The sequence below is a fragment of the Marmota marmota genome, unplaced genomic scaffold, assembly GCF_001458135.2.
Source record: "Marmota marmota marmota unplaced genomic scaffold, marMar, whole genome shotgun sequence".
Taxonomy (NCBI): domain Eukaryota; kingdom Metazoa; phylum Chordata; class Mammalia; order Rodentia; family Sciuridae; genus Marmota; species Marmota marmota.
Window position 1 is genome coordinate 65801267 of NW_026000026.1, and position 12646 is coordinate 65813912.

General features: G+C 33.5%; 1 protein-coding gene across 14 annotated transcripts in view; it reads left to right on the plus strand.

Annotated features, from left to right (window-relative positions):
• Fer (FER tyrosine kinase) overlaps positions 1–12646 on the plus strand; it is a 459302-nt gene that overhangs the window by 137946 nt on the left and 308710 nt on the right. For all 14 annotated transcript variants that reach the window (XR_007350572.1, XR_007350573.1, XM_048811559.1 and 11 more), the window contains one exon: positions 3876–4065. Coding sequence is in view for 12 of the 14 variants with exons in the window: in XM_048811559.1 (XP_048667516.1) it covers positions 3876–4065 (190 nt within the window). In the remaining 2 variants the exon portion in view is untranslated. The remainder of the gene's footprint in view (positions 1–3875; positions 4066–12646) is intronic.

The window sequence follows — 12646 nt, forward strand, 5'->3', positions numbered from 1 at the left end:
ATATATATATATATATATATATATATATATATATATATGATTTGTTCTTTTTAGTTATACATGACAGTAGAATGTATTTTGGCATATCATACATACATGGATTATAATTTCTCATTTGTGTGGTTGTACATGATGCGGAGTTACACTGGTTGTGTATTCATATATGAACATAGTAAAGTTATGTTCAACTCATTCTACTGACTTTCCCATTCCCATCCCCTCTCCCTTCCCCACATGCCCTGCTGTCCAATCTGGTGAACCTCCACTCCTCCCTCCCTACTGCCTATTATGAGTCAGCATCTGCATATCAGAGAGAACATTTGGCCTTTGGTTTTTGGAGGTTGACTTATTTCACTTAGCATAATAGTCTCCAGTTCCATTCATTTACTGGCAAATGCCATGATTTTATTCTTTTTTTTGGGGGGGGGCTAAGTAATATTCCTTTGTGTATATGTATCACATTTTCTTTATCCATTAATCTGTTGAAGGCCACATGGATTGGATCCATAGCTTAGCTATTGTGAATTAAGCTGCTATGAACATTGATGTGGCTGCAACACTGTATTATGCTGATTTTAAGTCCTTTGTGTATATACCATGGAGTGGGATAACTGGGTTAAGTGGTGGTTCCATTCAAAGTTTTCTGAGGAATCTCCACACTGCTTTCCAGAGTGATTGCACTAATTTGTAGTCTCACCAACAATGTATGAGTATATCTTTTTCCTTACATCCTCACCGATTTGTTATTTGTATTCCTGATAATTGCCATTTTGACTAGGAGTGACATGGAATCTCAGTATAGTTTCAATTTGCATTTCTTTAATTGCTAGAGATATTGAATATTTTTTTTCATATATTGTTGATTGATTGTATTTCTTCTTCTGTGAAGTATCTGTTTAGTTTCTTAACCTATTTATTGATTAGGTTTTTTTTTTTTTTTTTTTTTTTTTGTGTGTGTGTGTGTGTTAAACTTTTTGAGTTCTTTATATATCCTGGAGATTAATGCTCTATTTGAGAGTTTTGGGCCTACTTTTTCTTCTATTAGGTGCAGGGTCTCTGTTCTAGTGCCTAAGTTCTTGATCCATATTGAGTTGATTTTTGTGCATAGTGAGAGATGGGATTTTAGTTTCATTTTGCTACACATTGATTTCTAGTGTTTCCAGCACCATTTGTTGAAGAGGCTATCTTTTTCCAATGTATGTTTTTGGCACCTTTGTCTAGTAGTCTAGTATGAGATAACTGTATTTGTGTGTGTTTGTGTCTAACCGTTGGTCTACATATGTGTTTTGGTGACAATATCTTGCTGTGTTTTTTTGTTTTTGTTTTTGTTTTTTGTTTTTTACTGTGGTTCTGTAGTATAATTTAAGGTTTGGTATTGTGATCCCTCCTGCTTCAATTTTCTTGCTGTGGATTGATTTGGCTACTCTGGGCCTCTTATTTTTCCAAATAAATTTCATGACTGCTCTTCTATTTCTATGAAGAAATAGATGTAATTTTTTCTAGGACCTGGGTCCTAGAAAATAAGAATTGCATTAATAGGAATTGCATTAAATCTGTATAGTGCTTTTTGGTAGTTTGGCCATTTGACAATATTAATTCTCATTACCCATTTTAAGATAACTTAAAAGTATTATACATATGTGATAATATCCATATTATCTTTTTAAGATAATTTAAAAGCATATACATACCTGTACATATACAAACACACATACAAAAATTTATTCAATTATATTTCTTTAGGTCTGAATGAGCATTATGCACTAAAAGCAATGTATTTATAGGAATGATTTCTTGTGGAGTCTTCTTTACTTTTTCCAGCTTCTAAAGGTTATCTTCCTTCCCTTGGTTTGGCCTCTCAGCACGTTGTTTTTCCCCCTATCATTTCAGTTGTCAACTGCCCTTTCTGAAATTGTCTCTTGTCTTCCTTTTATGAGGATAGTTAAGTTACTTGGGGTCATTTGGGATAATCCAGGATAATATACCCATATTAAAATTTTTAACTTAATCATATCTAGACTTTTTTTTTGCTGTGTGAGATAACTTATTCTATTGGTTTTGGAAATGAGCATCTGGTCATCTTTAGGGGACTGTTTTTCAATTTACCACAGGTTTAAGATAGAGTCAAATTTATACTATTTACTCCCGTAAATAGATGTTTTTAAAAATTATATTTGGGTACTCATTAACATTTGCTTTTTTGGTAATTATTATGCCTTGTCATTTCATATTTCACTTTTGGAAAGCTTATTTTCATTCTTTTAATTTATTTTTTACATTTCCCATTCGTCTTTATGAAGGACTGCTAACAGTACGATATTGTTATTTTCAAGTATACCCCTCTGTTTGTTTTGTCCACATTTAAAAAATGATTTAATTGTTACTTTGTTACTTATTATTTTCTTTTCTTTTTTCTTTTCTCTCTTTCTTTCTTTCTTTCTTTCTTTCTTTTTTGGCTAGGAAGATGCAAAGAAGAAACCCTTAAGAAGCTCTTAGTATAGAGTAGATGTAATTTTTTCTAGGACCTGGGTCCTTAAAACATTCTGTTCACTAAAGTGAATATATTAACAAGTTATGTTTCTCTGGAAGGATTCCCTAAGACATCAAAATACCAATTTATTGTAAAAAAGCAATTACTGACTAATAAGCAAACCAGCATGAATTTACCAAGAAATCTGTGCAGATTTAGAAAATAGGCCATGGACTTAGAATGATGGTGATGTAAATGATAATTATCATTTATTGAATTCTACTGTTTAGAGTAATCTGTCTTCTGGACATTTCTAGGTCTCCTACAAATATTCTCACTCATTAGTTCAATTTTCCCAAGCACTGTTCTCCACATTTCTGTTGGTATATCTTCCCCTGAAACTCAATGCAATACAAAGACTGTTGCTTTGTTTATAGTAGTCATGAGCTTACACCCAGAACATCAAACAGCAGATGACTTATGTCTATCTCTCTGTGGGTTCATTGTGGTTAAAAACACTTGTTCTGTTTACATTTTGATTCTTGAAAGTTTCAAGTTTCAGAATTTATAATTTTCTGACTTTATGGCCAAATTATGAAGCTTTTTCTAATTTATAATATATTGTCTCTTATGTATTAATAACTTACTTTTGGCAGTGTGTGTGGCATAGTTCTTTCATGATATTAATATATACTATACAGATGAGGTGTTTCCAGAGGCTTTTCCACCATCCCTACCTGTTTTCCTATGGCTTATATGTGTATAAATGAGTTTGAAACTCCCATTGAATGCAGCCTTTATAGGGGCAAGTTCTCTAAAAGAGGGTTGGGGTGATCTGTCTTTATGTTAATATTGGATAGGTTTGTGGACTTAGTTTATAATTCTTTCCACAATCACATTCAACCCCATTCCTTGCCATAATCCCTTTCCCTATTACTTGCCTGATTACATACACACTGCTGAGTGTCACATTAATTCATTTCTTTTACCCTAGGCACAGATCTGACCCTTACTATATTACCATTGAAATTTGAAATAAATTTAAAATTCTTCTGTCATTTTCATTCATTTTAGGCCCTAAACTTCTGGACCTAAGTATTTTTACTCTGTGAAGAAGATGGTTTAGGTGTAAAGTAAAATGAATGTCATAGATCACAATATATTTAAAAGCATTTTGAATTTGGGTTTTATTTCCAAACACTTTCTTCCATTTTGTTGATGATAACTTTTCCTAACTATTGTGACAACTAAAAATGTTTAATTTCGTTTTCTTATGATTCTGAAGGACTCCTATAAAAAGAAAAATGAAAGGAAATAAAAACATAATCTACATATATACTTTCTGTTAATGTCTTCACTTCTATAAAAAATTGTAGTAATTTATATTTAATTTATTGTTTTTTAGTATTGTGCTTCTGCTAAGCCAAAAACAGACACTTGAAGAGCTGAAACAATCGGTTCAACAGCTGAAATGCACTGAGGCAAAGTTTGCAGCACAGAAAGAATTACTAGAGCAAAAAGTACAAGAAAATGATGGAAAAGAGCCACCTCCAATAGTAAATTATGAAGAAGATGCACGATCAGTTACGTCTATGGTAAGCCAAAGAGTAATCCAGTGAGTGACTTGAAAGAGTAGTGTCTAGGCAACAAGTGAATACAAAATTTAGTTCTAACTTGCTATAACAAATTATTGCTCTTGTTAATATGCAGGTCCTATTAGACTTGTTTTTAAATGCAAAATAGAGTTGTCAGTCATCTCAGGTCACCTGGAGAGCACTTACAAAACCAGCTAAGAATCAGAGGAAAATGCTCATCTCTTGCCTTCAAAACTGTAAAGAAAGAACTATAATTATTTTTATTCCTGGGAGACAGCAGGAAAGCAGGGTGTATTTCTTAAGATAGAAGTAAGAATTAAGGAGAAAACTGTTTATTATTAGTTTTTTGTTCTTAAGAGTAGTAGAGTTTTATTTACCTCAGATTGGTGGTGTGTTCATTGTTTTCATAAATCAAAATATTCATTTAGTTTTAAAAAGAAGTTTTAGCTAGTAATTCACCAACTTGAAGTTTATTTTATTAATTGTTTAAGAATACCTGGAATAAAATTCTTTCATTTCCCTCTCTCCCTCCTTATCTCCCCTTCTCTCTCCCTCTTCTTTCTGTTGATGATTCTCACTAAGGGGAGGTTTTGCCTAATAGGGGAGATTTGGCAGTATCTTCAGACATTTTTCATTGTAACAACTAGTTGATGCTATTGGTGTCTAAAGGCTGTTAAATAGCCTCTATTCATAGAGCAGCCTCTTTATCACATCTCCAATGAAAAGTTATCCAGCCCAAAGTGTCAATAGTGTTGTGGTTGAAAAAACCTGAGCTATATCCTTGTTTTTTCTGTGGGTTAGCTGGATGTATTCCATAGATAGAACTATTATAGTAAATGAATTTATAGTTGATATTTTAGTAGTTTTAGTTTGATTGGTAAATGGATTCAAATGTCTTCAAAAGGCTGAATTAGAAACTGTTAAATGTGGAAATGAATAGAAAATATTTGAAATATTGTGGTTACTGCTATTTTTGTTATTAACTGAGCTGTACTAATCTATAGATCACTTCATGAATTTTAGTTCCTTTCTCTACAGTACTGTTAGATTCTCCTTATTGCATTATGATTCTCCTTAACAATCTGGTATATACATTCTTTCAGATAAGTTTTTCAGTTTTTTTTTTCTTTTACTTGGCATTTGAGAACCTTAAGTCTTTTTGGTTTTGAGTGTATTTTATAATATTTTCCTATCACCATGTGGGTGTGGAATTTGTTAGTTATTTGGTTAATGGCTTGACTTAGTGGTGGATTGGTTAATACTGGCTAATTTAAGTGTAGATAACACATGTTGACATTATCATGATAGAATAAAAGATAGTTATTTGAGTTGTTAGATGATAGCTATTCTTATTGATAACTATGTATATAAACATGACTTTCAAATATAAAATATAATAGTTAATTCTCATTTTCTTAAGATTTTGTAATCATTTGGAGTTTAATATTTCATAATCTTTGAGGAAAATCTTTATTCGCCAAATGAATTGAATAAACAATGTTTCAAAGGGAATGTATGATAAAGTTTAAGAGAACAAACCACCTTTTGGCACCTTCAAGCTCTTCTCTCATACTTATTTATTAAGCGGTGATAATACCTGTTTATTTTTGCAAAGCAATGCTAGATATTTCATTTCATCCAATTTATTTTAAATAATTGAAAGAGTAATTATAAATATGTCTTATCTAGTCATTTAAACAATGTCTTTAGTAAGTGTTTAGTTGAAAAATTAAAGTCAGTAAGTTTTTACAATCAGTTAATTCTATAGAGGAATACTATAATATATGTAGTTAAAAGTAATAAATTAATACTATAACATATGTAGTTAAAAGTAATAGACAGGGGATCCCCCAAATTAATGCCAATTAATGAGATTTTATAATATATTTTATGAAGAAAGTAGAAATACTTGCAATGTATGTTCTTAAAAATTGATACTCCCACTAATATCAACGGAATTTTTGCATACTTTAATATTTTTGAATAGTCTTTAGAATGCAACTTTTCAGTTGACTTGAAAACAATAAAAATAGTAAAGCATAAATGATTTTTCCCCCAATGGTTTTTTAAGCACTGTTTTATGAGTAACCTTACAAAAAGAGCCTGGATTTAACATAGTTTTATGGGCTTTTCCTTTTTAAAAAATTCTATCTCATAAATGGTGTAAAATTTCAATAAGAGAATTTAGTTGACTATTGTAAGAATTGAAAAACCTTAACATTAAACTATAATATTATGGAAAGTTGTGAAAACTGGGCCTAAATTTTATTTAAGAGCAGAAGAGACCGATAACTAATCCCTATGATCCTTGTTAATGGCAATTACACCTAAAACATTGACTCTTCAGTGGTGAATGTCTTTGTGGCAGAATACTTTCAAGAATTGTACCACTGGCCATGGATGAGTAGTCTTATGGATTCTAAGCAATATAGATATGTAACCAGAGTAAGCATTGTGTAATCAGGTTCTTAGACGTATTGTTGCTTCTTTTGGCTTCATAATTCAATGAGATAAAACCCATCTATTAATTTGTAAAAAATCCAAAAAAATATTGAAGATAATATAAATTATGTTGTATAATGTATTAATCTCTTTCTGCATAGATCATTCTTCTGATATTATCTTTTTTTAATTTATTTTTTTTAATTTTTTATTGTTGATTGTTCAAAACATTACAAATTTCTTGACATATCATATTCCTCACTTTGATTCAAGTGGGTTATGAACTCCCACCTTCACCCCATACACAGATTGCAGAATCACATCAGTTACACATCCATTGATTTACATATTGCCATACTAGTGTCTGTTGTGCTCCGCTGCCTTTCCCATCCTCCACCATCCCCCCTCCCCACCTCTCCCCTCCCCTCCCCTCCTCTCTCTCTACCCCCTCCACTGTATAACCCTGAGGGTCTCCTTTGATATTATCTTTTTATCTAGTATAATTTTGGCCAGAATACAGAGGAGAACATGATAAATATTAAGTATTACACAAAAATTCTCTACTGCTTTTGATTATGTGGTTTTCATTTTTATTCAAGCATTATTTATTGATCACCTACTGTGTGATGAGCACATTTCTAGATGTTGGTATACATCAGTGAATAAAACAAATAAAAAGAATCTCTTCTTGGGCTGGGGATGTGGCTCAAGCGGTAGCGCGCTCACCTGGCATGCGTGTGGCCCGGGTTCGATCCTCAGCACCACATACAAACAAAGATGTTGTGTCCGCCGAAAACTAAGAAAAATAAATATTAAAAAAAAAAATTCTCTCTCTCTCTATCTCCCTTTAAAAAAAAATCTCTTCTCTTCAAGTTTACTCATTCCGTAGGGAGTGGCAGTTAATAAATAAGTAAATTAAATATTACACTGGAAGGTGATAAGTTTCAAGGAGTAAATACAGAGCAGTCTAAAGGATTGGGGGTCTAGAGTGTCAGAAGTTGGGACAGTTTTAAAGGCTGGTCTGGATAAATAACAACGAGAAGGTGACATCTGAGCAAACACTTGAAACAGGGATGTAGTTAGCAAGACACTCTGATGTCTGAGGAAAGCGCCTTCTGCTCACAGGTGCATTCATTGCAATGACTGTAAGGCAAGAGCATGTCTGGACTGTTCAAGTACAGCCAGGAGTCCTGAATAGAGGAAGGTGTGAAAGCAGAGGTCAGAGAAATTATGAAGAATATATTTTAGGGCTTTATGGATCATGATTAAGCTTTTTTCTGAGGTAAGCAGGGAGCCTTTGGGTTGGGGAGTTATAACAGAGGAACGGTATGCCATGACTTTGGAGTGAAATGGTTCACTGTGGCAACTGTGTTCAGAATGTATTTAATGGGATCAAAGATGGGAAAATGACACTATTGGCAGTAACCTAGACGAAAGAAGATGATGGTTTGAGCAAGGATGGTAGGTCTTGATATAGTTTGAAGGTTGAGCGCATGTGGATGTGAAGTATGAGAGGAGTCAAAGATGACTTTAAGATTTTTAGCTAGTGTTGTTGGAGGAATGGAATTGGTTTTGAGTGAAATTGAAAAGCTATAGGTAGAACAGCTTTGATGAGGAAGATCAAAATTTCAGTTGTTTTTTTTTCAAAAAGATATGTCAGTAGAAATTGGATATTTGGCCCTGGAGGTTAGGAGCATGATTTGAACTACAAATATAAATTTGAGTGTTGTAGGTATTAGATGGTACTTAACTGATTTGACTGCTCAAAATCACTAGATGAGAGAAGATAAAAAAGAAAAGAGAAACACAGATTAAAGTCTGGGGCACTTCAATTAAGAGGTTTACAAACAGGAGTAGCAATAGAAGAGACTGAGAACTAACCAATATAGGAGATGAAAAATTAAGAGAATCAGATATCCTTGAAGCCTAGTGAAGAAAATATTTCAAGGCAAAGGGAGTAATCAATTGAATTAAATGTTATTGATGAGTGCTATAAAGTGAGAACCGATAATTGAGTATTAGAATTAACAACATGAAGGTCACTACTGAGCAGTTTCAATAGAATATAGAGGATAAAACCTATTTAAGAGGGATATAAGAGAGAAGGAAATGAGAATTGTATGAAGTGAGCAAAGACAAGTTTTGCAAGGATTTCTATAAAGGTCAAAGGTACACATAAAAAATTCAGGCAGTAAATTTGGGAATGTTCAGTACTTACTGAAAGAAGAAGAAATTGTTTTATCTGAATGTTAAAGATATAATCCAGTAGAAAGGCAAAAACAAGCAACCCAACCATTTTTTTTTTTTTTTTTTTTTTAGGTAAGGGAGAAGTTTTCAGAATTAATAGGTGAGAGATTATGAGTTATAATACTCAAATGGAGTAGCTTTGATATTGTCACATTAATTGAAAGGCAGGATGGTGATTCCTGATAGGTGTGTAGATGTGGTGGTGATAGAGATTCTGGGAATGTTTTCTTCTGATTGCTTATTGGCTGAAAATGAAAGTGTTAGAAGAGTTATTGGATATTGGAAGAACAGGAGAAGGAGAATGGGAGAATGAATGGACTAGGACAATATAGTGTGATTGCTAGGTAGTAACAAAGGCTCCCTTGAGGTTGTGATCCTGCATAATACAACCAAGAATATATGATGGAAGATACAGTGCTGGGATCACAAGTTTAGGATGGGACTTGTAAGTAATGTTGTATAAAGTGTGTTCAGCTACACTGGCATGATGCAGAGTAGGCTGTCTAGAGTTAGATTTATTTAATGCTGTGGTTTTCCTAGGTATGTATGATGAATGAATTAAGAAAGGGGCAAAGGAGGAAAGCTTTGTGTAAGAAAGTGATTATAATGATTGAGTAAAGAATTTAAGTTATTAAGGAAGAGAAAAGATGTCAAGAGGAGAGTGGTAGTTAAAAAAAGTGGTAGGATCAGTTTATAGGAGTCCAGAGTGGTCAAAAGACCATTATAAACATGCAAATGTAAAACTTTGAATGGCAATGCTTATCTTCCAGATGTTAGCTTATAATTTAAGAAAAAGTGCTTTTGGAAGATAGATGTTAAATTATTTGACGGTGAAATGATAGGTTAGATAACTGAATCTTAACTTTTTGAATTTGCTATTATTTCTTTTTGCCCATAACTCCATATTTTTATTGATATGTTTCCATATTTTATTGGTATATTATAATTATACATAATGATGGAATTCAGTGTTACATATTCAAATATGTACATGATATAGTAATATAATTTGGCCATTATCATTTCCTGTTATTCCCTCTTTCTCTCCCCTTGTGCCCCCATGGTCCTTTTCCTGTACTCTACTAATCTCCCTTCTATTTTCATGAGACTTCCCACCTCCACCTTTCTTTTCCTTATTTTCCTCTAGCTTTCACATATGAAAGAAAATATATGACTCTTGAGTTTCTGAATTTGGCTTATTTTACTTAGTGTTCTTGAGTTCTGTTTTCCTGCAAATGAAACAATTCTTTTTTTTAATAGCTGAACAAAACTCCATTGTGTATCCATATCAAATTTCTTTATCCATTCATACATTGATGGACACCTAGGCTGGTTCCATAGTTTGGCTATTGTGAATTGCGCTGCTATAAACAGGTATGCATGTATTGCTGTAGTATGCTGACTGATTCTTAGGATAAACACCAAGGAATGGTATAGTTTGGTCAATATTGTGATTCTATTCCTAGTCTTTTAAGGAACTCCCATATTGATTTCCATAGTGATTCTATTAATTTACAATCCCACCAACCAGTGTAAAAGTGTTCCTTTTTCTTCATATCCTCTCCAGCATTGATGGTTTGCATTCTTGATGACTACCATTTTAACTGGCATGAGATGAAATCTCAGTGTAGTTTTGATTTGCATTTCCTAATTGCTAAAGATGTTGAACATTTTTTCATGTGTTTGTTGGCCGTTTTAATGCTTTCTTTTGAGAAGTGTCTGTTTAGTTCACTTGTCCATTTAGTAATTGGGTTATTATTATTATTATTATTATTTCTTTTTGGTGTTTTTTTCTGTTTGTTTATTTTCTTTTCTTTTCTTTTTTTTTTTGGTACCAGGGATTGAACCCAGGAGCATTTAACCATTGAGCCACATCTCCCACCCTTTTTTGTATTTTATTTAGAGACAGAATCTCACTGAGTTGCTTAGGGCCTCACTAAGTTGTAGAGGCTGGCTTTGAGCCACTGAGATTACAGGTGTGTGCCACTGAGCCTGGCCTGGTGTCATGTTTTTGAGTCTTTTTTTTTTTTTTGTAACATGAATTGAGCTTCAGATGTGCCCAGGGGCACTTAAACTCTGAGCCACATTCCTTTTTATTTTGAGAGAGGGTCTTGTTAAGTTGCTGAGGCTGGTTTTGAACTTGAGATTCTCCTGCCTCAGCCTCCCAAGCCACTGGGATTACACGTGTGTGCCACTGAGCCTGGCTAAATTTTTGATTTCTTATTCTGGATATGAATTCTCTGTAGGCAGCGTAGCTAGCAAAGATTTTCTCCCATTCTGTAGGTTCTCTCTTCACGCTTTGTTTTCTTTGTTGTGCAGAAACTTTTAATTTGACATCATCTCGTTTTTTAATTCTTGGTATTATTTCTTATACTTAGGAATTCTATTGAGAAAGTTGTTGCCTACACCTATATGTTGGCGTGTTGACCCTATGAATTCTTCTAAGAGTTGCATAGTTTCTGATTTTTGATCCATTTTGAGTTGCCTTTTGTGATAGGGTGAGAAATAGGATCTATTCTCATTCTTCCACATATGTATATCCAGCTTTCCCAGCACCATTTGTTAAAAAAAATCTGTCTTTTCTCCCATGTATGTTTTGGCACTTTTCTGGGTTAGTTTGTCTTCTCTTCTATTCTGTTGGTGTGTGTGTGTGTGTGTGTATGTGTGTGAGTATGTGTATGTGTGTGTGTGTGTGTATGTGTGTGTATGCATGCCAGTACCATGCAGTTTTTGTTGCTAAAACTCTGTAGTATAATTTGAGGTTAGGTATTGTGATGCCTCTGGCATTACAGTTTTTGGTTAGAATTGCTTTGGTAAGGGTGCAATGGCGCACACCTGTAATCCCAATGTCTAGGGAGGCTGAAGTAGGAAGATCACAAACTGAAAGCCAGCCTCAGCAGCTAAGTGAGGCTTTGAGCAATTTAGCAAGACACTGACTCAAATTAAAAAAAAAAAATGTGGCAGTGGGGGTGTTTTGGGGGCAGCAGCAGCAGCTGGAGATGTGTCTCAGTAAGTTCAATCCCTGGTACAACAACAACAAAAAAGAAGGAATTGCTTTGCCTATTCTGGGCCTATTCTTCCAAATGAATTGCAGGACTGTTTTTTGCTAGTACTGTGAAGAATGCAATTGGTATTTTGATGGCTATTGCATTGGATTTGTGTATTGCTTTTGATAATATGGATATTTTAGTAATACTAATTCTGCCTATTAATGCAGATGGGAGGACTTTCCATCTTCTGTGTCTTCTTCAAATTATTTCTTCAGTGTTCTATAGTTTTCATATAAAGGTCTTTCACCTCCTTGATTTATTCCTATGTACTTTAGTTTTGATTGCCAATAACTTTATTAGCAGAATCAGTAATAAAAGTGAAACACCTTTAATAATGCACCTGTAAAGGTATACTGTGTTTACCATAACAATAAAAACTTGCCATTTTATAAATTTTAGGATTATTTAAAAATAATTTTGGTTTATTCACAAGTGTTTCTAATACTTATGATTAATGTTAGGAAGATTAGTCTTTTTAGTTATTTTCTGAAGCTCATAGACTGCTAAAAGAGGGGAGTAAATTTATTGGGACTTTGGCAATATTCTTTAAAGAGGAAGAAAAGGCTGGGCATGGTGGCATACATCATTAATACCAGTGACTTGGGAGGCTAAGGTAGGAGGATCACAAGTTTGATGTTAGCCTCCACAACTTAGCAAGGCCCTAAGTAACTTAACAAGACCCCTTCTCAAAATAAAAATAAAAAGGGCAGGGAATGTAGCTCTGTAGTAAAGCACCCCTGGCTTCAATCCTGTTAACAACAACAACAACAACAACAAAACAAAAAACAAAAAACAAAAAAAAAGGGAAGAAACAAATGACAAAAATATACATCTTTAGTACA